Source organism: Pocillopora verrucosa, chromosome 5 (assembly GCF_036669915.1).
Source record: "Pocillopora verrucosa isolate sample1 chromosome 5, ASM3666991v2, whole genome shotgun sequence".
Classification (NCBI taxonomy): Eukaryota; Metazoa; Cnidaria; class Anthozoa; order Scleractinia; family Pocilloporidae; genus Pocillopora; species Pocillopora verrucosa.
Genome location: NC_089316.1, coordinates 2,759,243 through 2,779,709, shown reverse-complemented (window position 1 = coordinate 2,779,709; position 20,467 = coordinate 2,759,243). Strand labels below are relative to the sequence as shown.

The following is a 20,467-nucleotide window of genomic DNA, read 5'->3' as shown; positions in this document are numbered from 1 at the left end:
GAACTTTATTTATCTGACTGTCATTAAGCGGATTTTGGGGATGAAATGGTACGATTTACAGTATTTATGAACATTTCTCGGGATCACTTGCGTCTTTCCGAGGTCGACCGTATGCAAATTACAAACAACTAATTTGTAAGACAACAAGCGTATCACATAACTGACGTCACGCGGCCTCAAACCCACAGAATTGTGAGGTCATACGGAGCACGCAAATTCTTAGGGCTGTTGGCGTCATCAGGCGTATAAATTGTAGTCCGCCTCGCGAACTTCTCTATTGTTTCTTTGAGTTTGCCAAGGAATCCAGCAAAATGGCGTCCAACAAACGAGACCTTAAAATTATTTCGATCGCTCAGCTTGTAATGGCAGGTATCCTCTTCGTTCTCGGAATGGTTGACCATTTTGAAGTTCGCTACATGTATGCCAGTCTCATATTGATGCCAATTTGGATTGCTCTACTTGTAAGTATATTATATTTCTCAAAAGAGTGCAAATACAAAGCACTGTCTAAATTTACATTTTCTAGCAGAGGGTTTAGGTCAGCAAAACATGCAAAGATATTGGATCTTGCTGTTCTAAATAAGCATCTGGTCGTTACGGTGTTCTAATTTTGTTATTTTGGGAGAGGATTTACTTCGAAGCTTAAAGTAAAATCCTGTTCCAATCCCTCATACTACAAATGTCGGGCGAATGTTTTACGTAGAATCACATTTTACTGGATAATCTGAAACCATTAGGATTCACAACCTTCCACCTGCAAATATCTCGTCCGTAATTCTTTCGATAAGAATACAACCGCACTCTCAAATTGGGTCAAAATATGTTGACATTGGAAACGTAGAATACAAAGTTTGCCCTTCAAAAGTGAATCGGTCGTCTGTGACTTGGAAACATTCAACTTTTGCTGTTTTTATATGTTGAGCGATCAAAGTAGTTCGAAGATTGAGAAATATATCACAATACTTCGATAAAACAGTCCGCATCATTCTAAAGTTATATTAGGACTTCTCTCAGTTTTGCTGTGAAGTTAACAAAATAAACATTGCGTAGGATGTTTTACACTCGCGGAAGTCGATCAGAAATGCTAATGATTGCACTGCCAGACGATGGGAACTCGATGATTTGACCTCGAATTTCTCTTTTAAGAACAACGTAAGCTTTTATTTGTAGATAGAAGTTTTCGGAAAAATCTGTCGATGAGAGTATTTTTGGATTCAATGTAAGGCTCCCATACGTCAATTAGGTTGCGTGACATAAGTCACGCTAGCTAAAGGCTTCTGTAAAATGTCTTCTGTAAAATCAAATAAAGCCGGAAAAACAACATTTTACAGAGAATGCTTTTCTTCCACAATAAATTGAAGACATCTGAATAAATTTACAATGAATGTACTTCTTCGTTTGTCTCTCTTCCTAATTCTACTTCATGCCTCCTCCTATTTTAACATTTACCGTAATTTCGATCATTTACCCGCGCGGCAGATTACCCGCCTCGGTCAATTTTTGCAATGGCGTGAAAAAATTTTCAACAGATCACCCGCACTGGCAGATAACCCGCACTTGTAAAAATCTGTTCTAAAAAAATGATATCTCGGGATCTACTGAGTCGGGGAAATCGCTTGAAACGGGAAAACACTCTTTATCTGAAGGCAGTGCTAGCCAAGAAAATTCCACTGATGCTTCGAATATTCTGTCGGGCAGTTTAATCATGCTGCGCCGCGAAATGAACATGTCGGCACATTTTCTGTGTGAATTGCCCTCAAGTCAGCTTTTTGACAATTAACAAAGTTCGCTTCCCGTGTAAGCGAGAATTGTTTTTTGAACTTAACAAAGAATCAAGATAAAACCTTTGTTATCGAGTTTAGATAGATACGTTTTCGATTTGCATCGGCTTTCATCGATAGCATTTTAAAAGTCTCTTATTATAATGAGCAATCTGCGCGAAATAAATGAGTTATCACACAGGTTTTTTGAACTGTATCTATAGTGGATCTTATCATGTCTGTTTTTTTTTTCCTGCTTAAAAGTGATGCTATTGAAATCAACTCCGATATTAATCGTATGTATTCTATGACTACTGATCGAGCAGTTAAATGTTTTTTTCAGGTCATACCCATCGGCATCATGGGATTGGTTTTAACAGTGAACGGGTCCAGACCGTCCTCTGCTTTGGTAAGGATTAAAATAGCATAATACTCTTAAAAGTCGGTCTATGTAGTAAGTGAAGTATGTTTGACTGATTTTTTTTGTTTTTGTTAGTTAGTTTGTTTGTTTTATTATTCTTTGCTTCTTCTCGACAATTTTCCCACCTAGCGTGCCCTTTAAAGAATATTATGGTGTTTGACCGAGAACGTCGTACCTCTAAAATCTTAACGTTTAAAACGCGAGTGATTTTACGCCATGAAAACTTAGCTTCCCCTGCCATTCATTATTGCAGATAATCGGCCTGAGGTCTGTGAGCATTGCATGCGCCGCTCTATCAGTACTAACCATATATACCTATGCGATGGCACTGAACGACATATTGTTCTTCAAATACTTGGAAGCACAAACTGGTAATCACCAGAATTTTAAATGGTTTGCTGATAAAGACGCAGAAATCGAGTTCCAGAAAGAGGAAAAAACCATGATAGCTGTACATGTCTTCATTATCATATGTTCCATCCTCGAAATCATACTTGTCATGGCAAGTGTCCAAACCGGCAAGGCCATGGCTAAGGAGCCACAGGATATCCAGGTTTGTGAAATTACTCCCTATGCAGTTAATAAATTAGATACAACAACGACAAAAGAACTTATGATCTGAAAGGACGACATCCCAAACTTCAGTGATACATCCTGTTCTTTGTCAGCGTTTATTTTAGAAGAAGAATATAAGGGGACATTACCTACTCTTGATGTAAAAGATGTCATCTTTAGAAAGATCATTCAAATACTAGTGCAATTTATTTTTATGCCAAATGCGAAATTTTTCAATTCAGAACTGTATTACTTTGAGAGTATTTCAGCGATTAGTCATTATTTGCCACCTAAGGGGACTTTGGGGACCGGAGGGTTTCTTATTTTTTGTAATGATGTTCATCTCACTCCCCCACTAAGGCTTTATATTATTTTTATGATCACCAACCAACCGACCGAAAAAAATCAACCGAAAAGCCCTAGTTGGAAGTTACAATAAACAATAAACGCGTCTTACTCTATTAGCGACGACTGACCCCCCCCCTCCGTTCCCCCTCAAAACCAAGTAATCCCTCCGAAAAACCTCCCACCCCTACCCATAACTAACCCCCCTACGTGATGAGTAACGACTGTTACCTTATGTAAAATATTTTTCATTGTATCTAATCAGCAGGCAGGCGTTGCTTATCGTCAAGTGGCAGAGGATGATGCCCCTTTGTTATTCTCGAGTTCAGATCAAGAGGCAGCTTAGATGGTATCCGTTCCATACACTGCTGTACAGAGGGCGACCAGATGTAATCCATTGCTTTTTTAACGCCATGATAGTAAATTAATTGTTAAAACCAAAAAACCAAGAATGTTATTAGAAGTAGTATTAGTAGTATAATATAAGTAGTATTTGAATTTTTATATTTTAATATTAGTTAGTTTTTAATCTAAACTTATCTTAAATTTATACAACCTTCAAAAGGATTTATTTTTTTTTCCATTTTTGCTATTTTTTCATTTTGCGTGGTGTACCTGTAAACTAGTTTTGATGATTAATCAAAGTAATTTATGTCTTTTCGTGGCCGAAATGTTTGCTAGATATCTTAAGATCAAAATGTACCCGGAAGCTTGAAGAAAGCGTAAAATATAATTAACGAGTAACCTCCACGAATGTAGAAATGTTGTCATCAACTTACGGCTTTAACGCCCCACCCTCCTTCCCAATCCGCCTCCGTCGTTTCGGATCTTTCTCTTTCTCTCTCTGTTACTACTAGTATAGTGTAGAATCTTGGGAATATAATAGCCTTTACACCCCCATCATCAGTATACATATTCTTGATACTGTTCGCTTTACATTTCCTATGGTACGAACAAAAGGAATTTGTTTTACAATAAAGAGCCTCTTTCGTTTGGGATCATTTCCGTTATTCTCGTTGCTTAACTTTTTAGTCAGGGGCGATGCAGCGAGGAGAAAATAGACAGAGAGACAAGTTAATAACTAGTTTGACCCTCAAATTGAGGGCTCAAAAAGTTGTCACATAGTGCGAGAAAAAAAAGCCTTACAAATCATACTCGATTTAGTTTAAAACTTTCTTTCCCAAGCCCAAGGGAGTGTTTCCAAATGAATATTTGCTAATTCATTGTAGTTTGCTGTCGGTAATTCTAAAACATCTAAACATTTAAATGACTAAACATGATATCGTTCTCAAAGTTATCTTTGGCCCACACCGGCAATCACTGCGACAAGTCTGGGAATGTGTTATTGTGCATGTTTCACTAATTCAGTTTTAGCTTATAATTAAACGTGACGAAAATATATTAAACTAGACATGGCGTTCAGTCGGTTAGAATTGAAAATCATTTCGATAATTCAGCTGGTAATGTCAGTTATCCTTTTTGCATTCGGCATCGTGGACCATTTTGAAGTACGTTACATATACCTCAGCCATTTGTTGATGCCATGCTGGATAGCAGCTCTTGTATGTACACTTGCCCAAGACATCCAACTACGGATGTTTTATTGCTTACGCTCGTGCTTTTGACAGTTAAAATATGAGAAATTCGAAGTTCATGGCGAAGATGTAAAACTCCTTCTTGCTGGTGCTTCTCTTCGTTTCAATAATCCGACCACCGAGACTAAATTTCACACAACCCTCACAGCTGCCTTTCATCTAAATATAAGATTAGTTCAATATCAGTTCAGGCACTCAAACGATTCCGAGTGCAATAAGGAACACAGTAGATAAGCACGAGTAGCTAAACATGCAGAGTTACCATTTGTACCCTAAATTATCTCTCTCTGGTTTTATGTTACCTGAAAACTGCATTTTTCTGACTCTTTTTTCAGGCATGTTACTTGATTTCCAAAACCCAAATTTTGCTTCTTGCTTGAATAGGTATTGCCAGCAAGCATTATGGGATATATTCTAGCAATCAGAGTCCAGACGTTCCCCGATTCTGGTGAGAATGATTACGAACGTATATGTTATTAGATTATTTATGCGAAGAGAAAATAACAAACTGTTCTTATCTTTTAAAACTCGCCGATGAATACCAAATAGGACTTCTTCTCGAAAAGTGCGAGGATTTTTTAATGGCCTCATCTGGGGATATTTTCGCAGGTACTTTGAACTTAAAAGACATTTTTAATGATTTTTTACTTGAGCAATTCGCTTCCAAGAAAGAGCAAGTATTAGCTCTGTTGATTCTCGCACAGGAGTACCACTTGGAAAATCTAATTACGACCTGTGTTTTAGAAGCGCGTAAATTTAGCTTGACGGAATTGAAACAAGATTATAGAGAGCTGTGTGATCTGCTGGAGCCAAAAATTTACTGTGGGATTCTGGAAAGGATCATTGAGCGAATGGAGGACAGATTTGTTGTGTTTTGATAGACTCTTCTCAGTCGTCGAGTTCTTGCGAAAGACAAAAAAGTAATCAAAAATTCTCCAACAGAGTTCTCGAGCACCTTAGATGGTTCGCGATCTTTGAGGGAGCTCAATGAACATGATAGGAGACAGATCCGCGTTAACATACATCGGAGAGTCGGAAGTCTCTTGTGGCTTCTGTCGCTACTTGTTTTTGCGGCTTCACCGCTCAGAGAATTGGTGCGCACGCAAAACCGCTCGCAAAACCGCTCGCAAAACTGCTCGCAAAACCGCTCGCAAAACCGCTCGCAAAACCGCTCGCAAAACCGCTCGCAAAACCGCTCGCAAAACCGCTCGCAAAACCGCTCGCAAAACCGCTCGCAAAACCGCTCGCAAAACCGCTCGCAAAACCGCTCGCAAAACCGCCCGCAAAACCGCTTTCTTATGACGAAGGTAACTGTCCTCGCACACAGACAACCCAAGCTCACGATGTGCACTTGAATTGATTAAAAAAGCAATTCAAGAAATACGCAGCTGATACAAGTATATTAAGATACGAGTTTCCAACCTAACAAATAATTTATTTCATCTCCTAAACAACCAGCTTATGACTGCTTGTGTTGCAACAACATCATACCAAGTAGCAACACTTTGTCTCAGGAAAATCTGACACATGAAATGCTGCTGTTTATTTGCTTGTACATATTTGTATCTTGAAGTGATTAAATCTGAACAGTTATAGCTTACTTTTGGTTTTTGTTTGTCGTTAATTTTCGGGACTCAACATTCGTCAAGTCCAACATGGCAAACGTGTAATCCAATAAGATTCTGCCATGCGCGCGTTCAAACGAACAGCTTATGTCGAGAAAATGTACCATAAACTTGAGTCTCCGAAGAAGAGCCGAAGAGTCCCGATTTAAGTCAACTAATTATAACACAGCATAACCTCTCCAATTGCCATCACGTCACGTGTTCCGTTGCTTGTTAACTTTTCCAACAAAATCCGTGTCCTCGACAACTCTCGGTAACAAGATCAAGTACGTAACCTGCCTCAGTTTATTGACACCAAAGAGTCCTACTACTGCTCTGGACTCTGGACTCTAAGAACGACTGGCACAGACGTGCATGGAATCTTTCCTACTTCCGTGATCACCATGGAAACAAAGTGAGGAGGAGTGACGTCGTAGACTAAGTTTAGAAGGTGAAGTGAGTTGACGTCTCGCCAATCAGATAGTACATCCGGGCTTTCTCTGTCTAGAGGAACTAAATCATCCGGGTCACCTAAAAAAAACGAGAAGATTATTAGCCTGGATTGGCCTTTATCACTGGCCACTGTCGCTTGCAAGCAGGTCCTCGTGTTTGGTTTTCGCCTCCCAGCCCCTTTTCCGGCCACAGCCGCCTCTTGTACCATCGGCAGCCGCAATTATAAAAAGGTATTGAAACTCCTGCAGGAGTGAAGAGAAATAAAATCCACTCATAGAGGTTTAAGGGTAAAAAAAAAAAAAAAGACGTGTCTATCTAAGACTTGAAGTTCACCTTTCTGAGAAACTTTCATTTACTTACTAAGTTCGTTGGAAACAAAAGAATCTGTTTGAACTCTATCACAGAACTTGTACGTCTCACAGCATACCAGCACTGGAACGTTGGAGGCCTGGGCCATCATCGCCACCATGGAAGAGCCAACACGTGACTTGACGTATCCATTGGCGAGCAGGGCATGAGCACCAAGAAAGACTTTTGATACCTTCAGAAATCGAATAGAAAAAAACAGAGAGTTAAAATAGCTAATCACCCAACCATCTAACGACTGACATTTCGATCTTGTACATTTAAAATGCACGATAAGAACACAGAAGAACAAAGCGACAATTAGATCATAATAGGGTGCTTAGACCAATAAATACAATATTTCGACCAGGACGTTAAGTTCCCACATCATCTTTCATGCAATTTCACCAGATAGCGCTTTAAAAATTTGCTGATCCTAACAATACGTAAGACAACCAAGTCACGTACAATACTGCATATCATATGTATGAACCTAATACACATGTAAGGCCTGCATGTTGCTCTTACGAAGAGTTTAGAAGCTCAGTTGGCAGTGCATCCCAAGGGTAGTTAAACTATTTCCAAAAAATACTAACCTCTTTGATAACGTACGAGATAGCACTGATCAACACGTAGGAGCATCTGATTCCTTCTTTCACCAACCTCCTTAGACATTCTCGTCCTAACAAGAGAGAAACAAGTGGCAGTGTGAAAAGGTGTTGAGACTTAATGACGCATGTGCAATCAGGGAGGGCCCAATAATAAGCGCTCGTCTCCCACCGCAGTGACCTGGGTCCGATTCTCGAGCTTCTAGTCACTTTTAAGTGAGTTACAAGTACATGTAAAAGTTCATTCTGAATAAATTGAGCAGTGAGTCTTAGTCAATTCTCAAAAAAGTTCAAGCCACTGCTGTGAGCAAACCTCACCTTCAAACTTTGGTCTCGAATCAACAACCACCACTCGGAATTTTTTCCCAGCATTATGCGCATCTTTTAAAATCTTCAACACCAACGAGGAACTAAAAAACAAATTTCAAGAGAAATTTCTCCTCATTAAAGTTCTCCTCACTATCTTTGCTTGGGAAATAGACTATACAGGGAAGAATCCCTTTGTAGACATTCTGCAGTGAGCGTGATGAGAAATCTTTTGAGGTTTATAGGAAGGAAAAAATTTTTGCAAACCAATATAATGTTGGTTTCTGACCGAAGAACCGTAACCAGATCGCCAATTTTGACCCCTTCAGCCTTCTTCTTTCAAGAGTGACAAATGAGTAATTTTCCTTATAGTACCAATGCATCACGATTATCAAACAGACAGGTGACAATTATCAAAAATAATATCCGCTGGGGTTATGATAAGATCTGGCACTAAATTCTGTGAAGTTGAGTTATTATTATAGCAAAAATATGGCTATCAGTGTGAAGAAATTAAGATGGCTGATTCTGGAAGTACAAACACTCCTTACAGCTTTTTCGAGTGGATGAAAAATTTACAGATGCTCTTAGAGAGCCTGGTAACTCAAGTCAGCTATAGAAAAATTCAGCCCTACCAAGCATATGTGAGTATCACATCACCATCATTGATCTTGGTTCTTGCATATGACTCAGAGATGGCTACACCAGCCAAAATAATTTTTTCTTGGATAAACTTATCAATACTCTGGATAAGATTCCTCTTTGCCTATACCGAAAAAAAAAAACAGGATGATTTCAAATGTGATATAATCTGAAGTGAGTTTTATCCAACAGGTTTTGTGTGTGCAAATAACTTGACCCGTTATGATTTTCTACTCGTAGTACCTTTCAGCAATGTTGGTAAATTATATACATGTATGACAAGTTTATTTCAGTAAAAAGGAAGAAATCAAGAATTTAATTTTTCATGCTGCAAGAGGGTTAAATTGTCTAGAGAGAGAGAGAGAGCATAGAATACAGGAGTCTAACCCAAACACACAGTGTGATATACACGTAATCTTGCCCATTCCTTCTCTGACACCTGAATTGTCATGATCACAGACCAACAGACAAACAGACAGGCAGACAAACAGACAGACAGACAGACAAACAGACAGACAAACAGACCAGCCTCTTAAAGTTGATTCACCTCAGGAGGGGTGAGCCCTAAGACTGAACCAAGTGGCCCCTCTCTGCCTGAGCTTATCTCCATTTCCCACTACAGTTAACAACCTAACATCCCAGTGAATTTCCCTTACAGTTCTCCTGGGTGCAGAGGGGCATTTTAAAGAGTGAAGAGCTTTACCCAAGAACACAATACAATGATGCAGTCAGTTCTCAAACCCTGACCTCTCAACTTAGTGTCCTGCATGTTAGCCAGAACCACATATCTCTCACAAAGTCTCCTACAAATTTACCTGATCTTCTGCCATGTTTGGTGGAGTGTGAGTGATCTGTAGCTTCAGATATTTGATGGCGTTACCCATGCTGACTGACAGAGGCCGGCACTGTGTCAAGAAACTAAAAAGAAACAAAATATAAAATTAAAAAAAGATTGTTGATAATTAAAAATGCTGCACGATACACAAGCCATCATGTTCTGTAATGGTCTTTCTTCCAGGTCTAACATAAAACATATGTCGATCAAAAAAGTGAAAATTGTGTATGAAAAAAATAGTAATAATTACCTTATATTTGGTTTAATTTTTGCATCCAGGTCCCTGCAGAGTTCTTTTTGAGGGGGAGTAACATAGTCAGCAATTAGCTGTTGAAAATAAAGTGACAAAAAATTAATTCAATGATTTGATAATATCTCTTACATATGCTGTCAGCTGAGAAAAAAGAGTTTACGGCATAACTAGTCACATATACACACTGTACATTGTAAATGCACACACCAGTTACATCAGTAACACTCAAGTTATCAGTTCATGTTGTCAAAGTACCTTTTTGAAAGCCAGAAGTAAAGCCACACATCTTGCATTCGATCCACAAATTATTCCTTTAGCATACTGCACACCAAGTTTGATGACAGCTGGGTGAATGGGGGTACTCCCTGATCCCCCAAAACTTTATATGCAGAATGAAAATTTAAAAAAAAAAAGATAGTTGTGTTTAAAACCTCACAGTGCAAAGTAGTAGTGTCCTGAATGGGTTAGCAGTGGCCAGCTGTTTGCACATGCAACCAATGAATAAAGGGGGTAAATTTCTGGAGAAACTCTGGTGTTGCATCTTGAGCAAGGAGAAGGAGGGTGTTTCAATACAATTTGGTTTTATTAACTGAGTTGATAAATAAATATGAATTAGATCATGATTAAATATGAATAAAGCTGACATTTTGAGAAGCATTAACCCTTTGTCAGAGCACCAATGAAGGAATAAAGCTTGAAATGTCAAAGGTTAAATCTTTCTTTGGTGGTTAATTCACATTATCAACTAAGTTTAGACAACTAAATTTGTTTGGATACAGTTTTCTGGTGGAAAGATTTGGCCCCAGGTCCTTGCCAAGATCATGGTGCAAACACTTCACTCTCACAAATATGCCCATCTGCACCAACAGGTATAAAAACAACCAAAAAAATTGGGGAGGGGGTGGGGAGAAGAAAACCTTAAAATATTCCAGGGTTAATCTGTTAGGGGTAGGCATCCCATTTACAGAAAGAGACAGTTTGTAGAAATATTCCTTGTTGTTTCAAGTTAATAAACTTGAAAAACTCTGACAGCATATAAACATGATAAACTCTGACAGCGTGGGCCTTTTGGCTGGTATCTAAGACTACTGTGCTTATAATCTAGTGATCCACCTTTTTGTACAAATCACAAACCTTATTTCTTGCGTTAAGGACACATCCTTTTCATATTGATGCAGATGGGAAAATAAACCAACTTTCTTTTGAGGTGTTGTTCGCTGGGGAACCTGGCATTAAAAAAAAAAGGAAATATGAAGTCAACATACATGCTTGAGTTACATGTACATCACTGAAACAGAAATTATTAACATAGTGAAGTTTTTCAATAGGTTAGGCAGTATAATTGCCGCTCTGACCTGCTGTCTTGCTAGTTTCTTGGCCACTTTCTTTTGGACCTTCTCATCATCAGCTTGAAGATCATGAGCCACTTTCATACGATTAGTTCCTAATCATACATAAATAAAAGAAAATTAATATATTAAGAGGTGAAGAAACAAAGACAAATTGTTGAAACCAAACTTACTGATCAAAGGTGTTCTCTTAGAAGAGTCACCACTAACAAGGATCCTATGTCAAAAATCTCGGGTGCTGAGCTTTTAAAAGCTAACACTCTTTCACTCTTAGGATCTCATCCGTAATTCTTCTTTATATCTGCCATACAATTCTTATTATGCTAGCTCATACAATTTTGTTTTGTATCAACTTATAATCCTCTACGTGATATTTTTCTTTATTCTTGTCACTCGTCTGCTTCATATTATTTTGATAACATAAGGAGAAATTCTGTCTTGGTCATTTGTGGGGTTAAAGGGCAAATGATTTTTAAACCATGTTTTTGCTTAAAAGCAAAGTTATACAAGTCACCTCTATGTAGAGAAGAGAGAAACCTAATCATTTGAGGAACCTGAACTCAACTCTTTAAGAGCACAGCTCTAACTAATGATTTCATTTTGTTTCTTTTATGTGTAGAATAAAATCAACTGAGCAAAAAATACCACCCAAATAAAAAAAATCAAAATGGGAGAGGGAAAGATGGGAAGGACGAGGAAGCAAAGAAGGAACATGTAAACAAAATGATCCATAACTCCTACAGTACCATCAGTGCTCGTCTTGTGTTTTATTCCAGCTTCTGCTTGTTTTTGAGCCTTTGCTGCTCGTTGCGCTTCCTGTGAAAATTGAAAAACAGCACCAATAAGGTTACAACAGCACATTTCCCAATAACAACCTGGGTCCAATTGTTTGAATGCTGGATTAACTGTATCCAGTGGATGCCACAATACATTTTTTAGACTTTTATCTGCTGGATAGCTTATCTATTGGACAATAGTATCCGTCCTTTGAACAACAGGGTCCTGCACTTCAAACATATTATTCAGGAATCCTTGGGAGAATATAATTTCCATTGTTGTCAAGAAAAAGCAATAATTAATCATTTGATAATCATAAAACAACCGGACAGTATTCCAAAGACGACAACAATAACAACAACAATGACAACTTTATTTTTACCAAACAGTTAGAAGTAAATAACAGTAATTATAAACAATATAGAGAGTACAAGCTGCTCTTAATAATCTTAGAGGAATAGAAAAATAAGGCAACCACTTAATGATGGAAATTAGGGTAAGGTATCAATCACGTGCAAACACACCACACACCACATAAAACACAAAAAGCACAAAGTCAATAAGATGAAAAAAACAAAACAAAACCAAACAAAAACAACCACGCACCTGAACAGCTCTTCTCTCAGCTTTTAGCTCAGCCTTGGTCTTCTGTGGCTGTTCACTAGCCTCACTTCCTGGTGTGGCTGGCTTCTCATCCTTACCAGACACTTGTTTATCAACCTTTCCTCCACTGGGCTGTGCACCTGCCTTTTGTTGTTGTTGTTGTTGTTGTTGTTGTTGAGGTTGCTGTTGCTGTTGCTGCTGCTTCTGTTTTTGTTGTTTTTGTTGTTTCTTGCCGCTCTTTTGTTGTTTGCCTCCCTTTCTCTGCTGCTGACTTTTTGATTGGCCACTACCAGGACCCTAAAGAGAACAGTATGTACAATGAAAACTAAACTTTACACCCCCTTAGAAGTAATTTCTAAAAATAATATATAGATTTAGCCAAGCCTAAAAGTGGAGCTCGCATTTTTTTTCCCCACACATCTCAAGGGCACAACACCTTGCCCCGACCAGGACTAGAAGAACCTGGGTTGTCCAACTCAGAGCCCAGTACACTGACCACTGGACTACTAAACAAAGCTGTGGTGTTGGTGTGCCCGCAGTACAGTTGACCACGCATGTTAAAAGTAGCACCTTTTACAGGCGTATGGGCGTACAGGTGTACGGTCATACGGTCATACGGTCATACGGTCATACGGTCATACGGTCATACGGTCATACGGTCATACGGTCATACGGTCATACGGTCATACGGTCATACGGTCATACGGTCATACGGTTGTACAGTCATACAGTTGTACAGTTGCACATCCAATTTTTTCGGCTTGATGGGTTACTACTATTTTGTATAATTATGGGGTTACACCCTGTGAGCTCTGCTATTATTTAACAAAAGGTGATGATAATTTAAGCAAATTTATCAGCTAGAGTGAGTTATCTTAGTAGAACACCAAAATCCCCCAACTTAGTTATACAGGAATAAATAGCCGGTAGTAGGGAGAATTAAGAATCAGATCTTTGGAGCTAAAAAGGTAACAAGAGAATTTAGAGGAGAGAAAGAGCATTGTAAGTTCAAATTCAATGTAAAGGTGAAGATAAAAATAACGATATAGGGTAAATCTGACGTTGTAGACATTACGAGGTCTTCTAAGGAAGTTTCCGCCACTGTGACTATTTGTTTAATTGGAAAATTTTTCAGTTTTCTTTTCAGAATGTGTGCAAAACTTTAAGAGATATTTTTAAGTGCGAGTAACGATCAAAACAGATTTAAAACGAAGTTAAAAATGTAATTAATTATTGAATGAAGTACTTACTAGATATCGAATGGTTAAATTTTTTCGTAAGAGGCAAGACAAGTACTCACAGTTTCTCCTCCTTCTGTGGCACCTGACGACTTCACTGGCTGGCCTTCTCCTTTCTTATCTGTAGGAAAACGAAGAAAAATAAACGTTACTCACTAAACTCACCCGTTCTTTAAAATGTTCACATGATGCAATGAGAAAACAACCTTTTTCGCCTTGTGAGGGGCCTTGTGCGTCCGCCATTTTGGATCAGCGAAACCGCTGGCTGGGTTGTATTCGCAGGCTCTCTTGAAAGATGATGTAATGGTAGACTGGTTACCATGCTCCCATCTATGATCAAAAAAGTTCGAAAATCTTAACCCACGACTCAGCTATCCGTCAATGGCCGTAACATTTTCTACCCTTCCCCAGGGAACATTTATCGTGGTATAATATTAAACTAGCACTATTGCACTAGGTACCATCTCAGCCAATGGGATGCAACAGGCAAAACAGATCGCAACGTGGTTATAGGCGTTTTCCCGCGCATGAATCGCTGGTTTCGTGATCTTTGCTTTGATTGGCTGAATCCAATTTTACGGTCACAGTCATCCAAGGGCGTTCTATCGCGTGATCACGGGAGACCTTGTTTTTTTCAGTTACGCGAGATCACTGTAACTTGTTGTGGTGTAAGAATCGTGATCTTGTTGGTTTAACTTAAATTTCTGACTTCTTCTTTGAGAATCGAAGTACAGTGAAGAAGCTAACCATTTAACATAACTGAGTATATATTTCTACGTTTTTTTCTCTGCATAGTGTTACCTCTAGACTATGGTAAATAAAGCCACAATCGGAACAGGAATCATTGTCGTTTTGAATTACTGGTACCAGCAAAATTTCTTCTCAAGATCAACACAAGAGCAAGGACTCTATTGGTCAACAGTCGTAAACAAACATCGAGCGATCAATGAAAGCTTGTAAATAATTCTAAGCTAGGATGTCAAAACTATTTCAAAGATGTCGCCGCTAATACTTCGGTCATCTTAGGTACAAGATAATGGGATAAATTCAAAGGTACGTTGTAAAATATATTTCTATTTGTCCTACTTATTGACTGGGCCTGATACACGTGACAACTCTTTTGATTTGTCATCGAGCGAGAGCTTCACTGGTGCGGGGCAACACGACAAGACCGTTCTGAGTTCATATCTGTAGAATTCGACCATCGTGTGCAATGTCTGGCGAAAAAAATTTTTCTCTAAGGGTTTTCTTCATAGCCATATAGTAAAAGCCAAAATCTAAAAAGAGTTCCAAGGCTAACTAAAACTTATATCACGAGGCGTATTTCATCAGAGTTCGACTCGACGCAATTATCTTCTCAGATTATTGTTTTATTGAGATTTGCTCCTTAGAGGACGTACACATGCAACAGAGAAAGGTTTAGTTTTCTTAGATGGATCCATACGATGCGATGGACTATGAGAAGCAGAGACTCAGATCCCCCGATATAAAGCTAGCTTTTTAACTTACCATCTTAGAATAAAAAAAATTGCAGGCTTTTCCCAATGGCGGGCTCGGACATGCGAGTGTATTTCATCATTCCGTAAACCCAGGTCTGAACTTTTGCTATCTTAATTTTGATCAGCGATTTTTACTTCCAAGTCTTTCTTCAAGATTTTACTATTTTATACCATGAATTTTTTTAAGATGACAAAGGAAACAAAGTCCCTTCCGGAAAAGAGCAGTAAGGAACATTGCATCCATAAAATCACAGTTGAACCAGTGATATTTTGTTACGCGTTTGGGATAATTCTTCACGTCCCAGTCATTCAACAGTATATCCACCGACGAATCGCCGAGGAGAAAGGCATTATCTATAACACTACAGCTAGTCTAAGTAATTGCGATTCTATGCGAGCCACTCGAAATGGAGAAACTTTAAAAATGCAAAAAGAAGTTCAGTCCGAAGCTTCCTTTATGCAACTCGGCATGGTGTTCTCTGCCAGTGCCCCGTCACTTTTGGTCGCGCTGTTTTTAGGGGCATGGTCCGACCGCGCGGGGCGAAGAAGAGTGATGGCTTTACCCATATTTGGAAGTGCAATAGAGTCAGCCATAATATTATGGGTTATCGCGTTCAATCTTCCCATCCAGACGTTACTTTTAGCAGGATTTATAAATGGGTTGTGTGGTTTCTTCCCAACAATGGTTTTGTCGGTGTTTTCGTATGTGGCAGATATTACAGAAGAGTCCCAACGTGCTTTTCGACTCGGAATCCTAGAGGCAACTGCCTTTATAAGCGGTATGCTCAGTCATTTAAGCAGCGGTTGGCTAATAAACAAAACAGGTTACAAAGCACCGTACATGATGATTTTATCGCTTCACACTTTCGCGCTGTTTTACGTAGTTTTAAAACTTCCTGAGTCAAGAGCGAAACATTTAATGGAGAATTCCAACGTAAAAGTGTTCAGTTTACATCACATCCGGGTCATCATATGCATCTTTACAAACCCTCGATCTGGCGAAAGATGGCGCATGTGCATACTTATGTTTACCTCTGGCCTTATGATTGTGTCCTCGATTGGTTTTGGCAGTGTCATTGTACTTTACGCCATCGATCGTCCATTGTGTTGTAATTCTATCCTGATTGGCTATTACCTAGCAACGAGCTTCTTTGTGCAAGCTGTTGGGGCCATTCTTGGACTGAAATTTTTAAAAATGATCTTATCAGAGCATACTCTTATGCAAGTAGGAATGATATCTGTGATATGTTCACTGGTTATGATGGCATTTGTTAAAAGCAAGAGAGCGTTGTTTGTTGGTAAGTTTGGCCCAACTTGCATAGCTGACACTATCTGTAAATTCTGGGTGGGAGGAAAAGCATTTGAGTTTTGGTCCTATAGTGAATTAGTGCAGTGGACTTCATAACGCTATCGAAGGGATAGGTCACTGTCCAATGGATAATTGTTAACAACACGCACTGTGCTATTCACCTGATAAAGATTAATCCAGTAAATAGCGTTGTCCACCCTTCCAAAAACCGGGATTAGATTGGAGGGATTGGGTTAGAGCCTTACCCTGAACTAACCAGGAAAGACGATTTATCATGCTCATACCCATTGCCTTCTTTCTTCAGGAAATTTAAAGTGAATTATAGTCAATAGTTAAGGAAATGCTAGAGAAGGAGGAATTTGTTTTCATGACTACAATCTTAACAAAGAAGGGACCGACAAACTTTTTGGTCGTTTAACTCTCCTGAAAACTGGATAAGCTCTTAGGGACTCTCTGGCGGTCATTCTCCTACGCAGACTGCAGTAGTGAGAGCACTCGCCTCTCACCACTGTTGCACGTTAGGTAAAGAGCTAAAACTATAACATGTGAGCATGATATGGTCATAGAGAAGTATAGCAGCGCGATAATTGTGCCTTTATAATACGCTAAGGAGCATTAAACTTCTTGAATGGGCGTTAGTTCCTTTTGTAGCCTGTCTTGGTGGGATTCCAACTCCAGTTATCAGAGCCATGATGTCCAAAATGGTTGATCCAGATGAACAAGGTAAACAAAATGCATAGCTTAAGAATTTATCTACGACCTCTACAAATATTCTTTCATCTGCCGAACTGGCATTTCGGGAAAAAAAGACAAAGCCTTCTGCATATGGCGAACATGGGACTAATCTTAAAATAGTGATTAACGATGAATTATTTTGGAAAGGGGCTTTGATTTTGAGGAGAATTCACCCGCTTACCTAGTTGCTCTCTTGTCTGAGACTATAAAGATTATTTAGAGGAAAAAATTTGGAACTTTAAGATTTACCAGAAATCAAGGAAAAGAGTACGTTGTTACTTGCCGAATCCCAACTTGCACGTTATTTTGAAAAATTCCTCTTGTTTTGCTTTTAGGTGCATTGTTTGCTGCTGTTGCGACTCTGGAGACAATTTGCACTCTGTTTGGCGCCGCCCTATTTAACTCAATTTATCCTTTATTTTTACACATTGGATTAAATGGGTTTTGTTTCCTTGTCATGGCATTTCTGATGATAGCTGCCCTTATTTTGACCGAGTAAGTCATCTATTCTATTTTCATTCATCTATTTTTGTGGCATTTTTCTTCTTCAATTATTAATTATCAAGTCCTTTTTACTACCATATCAGTTTAAAGCCTTTGTCGTAAATGATCTCACGACAAACAATCACACTGGTTTGATGGACACAATTTTATCCTCCTGCTCACTAGTAGTTCCGATCTCACAATCAATCAACCCAAATCGCCTCTCATATTTTTGTTCTTCCGTCACGAACCTATCAACAAATTCAATGTAACGCTTCGGTCACGACAGCCTTGTTCTACACTGGTGGCCTCCTAGGTTTACCAATCGATGTAGGGTTTTGGGATTCACCACCAATTTTTTTTTATTTTTCCCTTTTTTTCATTCATGATATAGTATACTGTTTCTTCACAAAGAGGACAAAGAACCTAAAACCCCCGCCCTCACCCCGCTCCCCCTCCCCCCCCCCCCCACACGTCTTACTTTTCCTTTATTTTCAATACTAAATGGAGCACGTTTTTTATTTCTTAATAACAGGATTTTAAAGCGCAGGGATCAAAAACCAATGGATCACCAAAAGGAAGAGTGTAAGTGATAAAACGCTTTTACCTTCAGGGATTAAAATTACCAAACCATCATGAATCTCGACTTGAAATGGATGGGCGATTTACATGGCTTTCGAAACGTAAATAGTAGATCTGTTAAATTACTGACTTCAATTTAAATTTTGGAAAATGGCTGATCCGTGATTATTCACTTAAGCTATGAAGAAAAGGACTAACGTTCTCCGTTCTCTCCGTTCTCGTCAGTGCCACATGTACCTATAGATAATACATTAGAAAGTAATACTGATCATTCTTCCATTGCATTTAATTAAAGGTCTGAAGCCGGAGGGAGTTATCAACGATGAAAAGAAAGATCAAGATTGCCCTTTAAATGAAGATATAGAGAAATAGCTCTTTCAAAGAACCTTGTCTATAAACACGGATCAAATATATGGGAATGTCTAAACTTGATATTTTGAACTGATACTTTTCTTCAAAAACTACTTTATTAGAAAAACTATTCTGGTACGAAAAGCCTGCAGTTGTATTCTTACCATTTTTTTTTCAATAAAGCAAAAACCTACGCACACTATCTAAGTTATGATCTTTGATAACGAAGACTTTGAGATATATTTTTGCGATCAGTTTGTATCATTGCTCTCGCGGGTTTCTCGGGGTTCCTTGAAAAGACCAATTACAAGACAAAAAAGTAGGAATGACGTAGGATTCTAAAATTTTTTTCAAAATTTATTTTGCCTCAGGAATACAAATCGCATGTGTTTTCTTTCCTCCTCGTATTACATCTTCCTTTTCTCTAATTTATTACACATGAACATTCAGTCAACACTGAAATACAGAGTTATTATTTTGTGCCCTAAAATCTATGTTACCTATCATAGTTAAAGAACCTTTCACAAACTGAATACCGGTTTAACTTTGCGGTCAATCCGGCTGCCTGAGGATGAAACAGAAAAGGCATTACTTTGGAAAGAACCTTTTTTCCAGTACCTCAACGAGTTTGTCACCGGTGAGATCAGACAATTTAGAATTCGCCTCGTCTACACCGTAAGTTTTGTTAGTCAGATATCGGATGTGAGGCTTGGCCGATAGCAAGATCTCCTTTATGGTTTCAGCGATTTCTTCTGATTTTTGTCCCTCGTTGGCTGTCAGCTCTGTCATCGTAGCAATCACAGATTGCATCAGCTGGATTGACTTTTTGTCAGCGGTTGAGAGGTCCACTTGACTTACCATACCCTTCAAGTTACTGATGAACGAAGTGACAACCGGTCCTGGCTCAACCAAAGAGATCCTGGCAAATTACAAATTGATTTTAATGTTACAGTATAATGAAACTGAAAAACCTCAATCAATAGAGCATTGTAACTCACCATTCACCTCACATGAAAAAGTTGAAATACTGTTTACGTAACGAGGATTCATGAAATAGCACCACTTACCTAATATTGAACTGTTTCAACACAGGTGCCAGCGACTCTGTCAATCCTCCCATTGCAAACTTTGCTGCAGAATACATGTCGTTAAATGGTCCACCCGTTATTCCAAAAATACTGCTGACATTAACAATGTAACCATCCTGCCTCGCTTTCATGCCTGGGAGAACAGCCTGGATCAAACGAACGGATCCAAAGAAATTAACGTCAAACATTTGTTTAATGTGTTCCATTGTCATGCATTCCAGAGGCGCCACACAACCAACACCGGCGTTGTTCACTAGAAGACAAAAAATTTTTACAATCGGTTGCATAAAAAAGACCCGTCCAATAGGCCTAGGTAATCCTCCAACTGGCTTTGAAATAATTTGGTAATCCATTAGTGCCTAGTCTCTAGCAGTTCTTGAGATGTCACGCAACACCCAGAGAGCATTGCATGACACTTGAAAGAACAGCTGCGAAGAAGGCTAACTCGCACTTCTCGGTCCGGTTCCAGTGCCCTAACCAGCATGCTACAGAGTGGAACTACAAAACACTTCTTGAGAACAGTTACGACAGAAAAAACCCGAGACGTTATTTCACACAGTGATTTCAATTTTTACTTATATCAGTGACCTTGTTGGTCAATATCGCAAGTTTACAATTTATCTGATTACATATGGGTTATATTTCTTAATGCTATGCATGGACAGTGGTGCGCAGTCTTCCGAAAATAAAAGTTTTCAATATGCGGTCTCTTGACATTTTCAGCTTTTTTT

The 20,467-nt window shown here is 38.8% G+C and overlaps 4 protein-coding genes across 5 annotated transcripts in view; 2 read left to right on the top strand and 2 right to left on the bottom strand.

Moving 5' to 3' along the window:
* Positions 1–210: 210 nt before the first annotated feature.
* On the top strand, positions 211–4,082 carry LOC131768573 (uncharacterized). Of its 2 annotated transcripts, none has more exons than XM_059084295.2 (4): positions 211–461; positions 2,104–2,169; positions 2,435–2,734; positions 3,350–4,082. In XM_059084295.2, the coding sequence occupies exons 1-4, from the start codon at positions 312–314 to the stop codon at positions 3,425–3,427; spliced, it is 594 nt and encodes a 197-aa protein (XP_058940278.2). In that variant the 5' UTR covers positions 211–311; the 3' UTR covers positions 3,428–4,082. The 2 variants fall into 2 exon arrangements, with proteins under 2 accessions (XP_058940278.2, XP_058940277.2); XM_059084294.2 differs by having other exon boundaries at positions 214–461; positions 3,347–4,082.
* A 2,008-nt stretch (positions 4,083–6,090) lies between these two features.
* Positions 6,091–13,948, bottom strand: LOC131768587 (translation initiation factor eIF2B subunit delta-like). Its single transcript, XM_059084313.2, has 14 exons — positions 13,896–13,948; positions 13,752–13,810; positions 12,455–12,748; positions 11,818–11,887; positions 11,078–11,166; positions 10,857–10,948; positions 9,978–10,101; positions 9,720–9,796; positions 9,450–9,552; positions 8,628–8,758; positions 8,005–8,096; positions 7,675–7,760; positions 7,094–7,274; positions 6,091–6,811 (listed from the first exon to the last, which is right to left on the bottom strand). The coding sequence occupies exons 1-14, from the start codon at positions 13,930–13,932 to the stop codon at positions 6,609–6,611; spliced, it is 1,638 nt and encodes a 545-aa protein (XP_058940296.2). The 5' UTR covers positions 13,933–13,948; the 3' UTR covers positions 6,091–6,608.
* Positions 13,949–14,667: 719 nt separating this feature from the next.
* On the top strand, positions 14,668–18,829 carry LOC131768605 (proton-coupled folate transporter). Its single transcript, XM_059084332.2, has 6 exons — positions 14,668–14,742; positions 15,376–16,486; positions 17,137–17,220; positions 17,568–17,727; positions 18,251–18,300; positions 18,593–18,829. Exons 2-6 carry the CDS (start codon positions 15,376–15,378, stop codon positions 18,667–18,669), a joined length of 1,482 nt encoding a protein of 493 aa, XP_058940315.2. The 5' UTR covers positions 14,668–14,742; the 3' UTR covers positions 18,670–18,829.
* Positions 18,830–19,015: 186 nt separating this feature from the next.
* Positions 19,016–20,467, bottom strand: part of LOC131768568 (retinol dehydrogenase 8) — a 3,515-nt gene continuing 2,063 nt past the window's right edge. The window contains exons 2-3 of the mRNA XM_059084290.2: positions 19,716–19,989; positions 19,016–19,567 (exon numbers count right to left, since the gene is read on the bottom strand). Of these exons, the coding sequence (XP_058940273.1) occupies positions 19,237–19,567; positions 19,716–19,989 (605 nt within the window). The 3' untranslated portion in view covers positions 19,016–19,236. The remainder of the gene's footprint in view (positions 19,568–19,715; positions 19,990–20,467) is intronic.

Coding starts and splice junctions, on each gene's coding strand:
- LOC131768573 (XM_059084294.2), top strand. CDS start 312: ATGGCGTCCAACAAACGAGACCTTAAAATTATTTCGATCGCTCAGCTT. Junction 2,170..2,434: donor CCAGACCGTCCTCTGCTTTG/GTAAGGATTAAA, acceptor TCATTATTGCAG/ATAATCGGCCTGAGGTCTGT. Junction 2,735..3,346: donor AGGAGCCACAGGATATCCAG/GTTTGTGAAATT, acceptor GTATCTAATCAG/CAGGCAGGCGTTGCTTATCG.
- LOC131768587 (XM_059084313.2), bottom strand. CDS start 13,932: ATGGCGGACGCACAAGGCCCCTCACAAGGCGAAAAAG. Junction 9,553..9,719: donor AAAATTAAACCAAATATAAG/GTAATTATTACT, acceptor GTTTCTTTTTAG/TTTCTTGACACAGTGCCGGC. Junction 8,759..9,449: donor CAAACATGGCAGAAGATCAG/GTAAATTTGTAG, acceptor TTTTCGGTATAG/GCAAAGAGGAATCTTATCCA.
- LOC131768605 (XM_059084332.2), top strand. CDS start 15,376: ATGACAAAGGAAACAAAGTCCCTTCCGGAAAAGAGCAGTAAGGAACAT. Junction 17,221..17,567: donor GGTTGATCCAGATGAACAAG/GTAAACAAAATG, acceptor TTTTGCTTTTAG/GTGCATTGTTTGCTGCTGTT. Junction 18,301..18,592: donor GGATCACCAAAAGGAAGAGT/GTAAGTGATAAA, acceptor ATTTAATTAAAG/GTCTGAAGCCGGAGGGAGTT.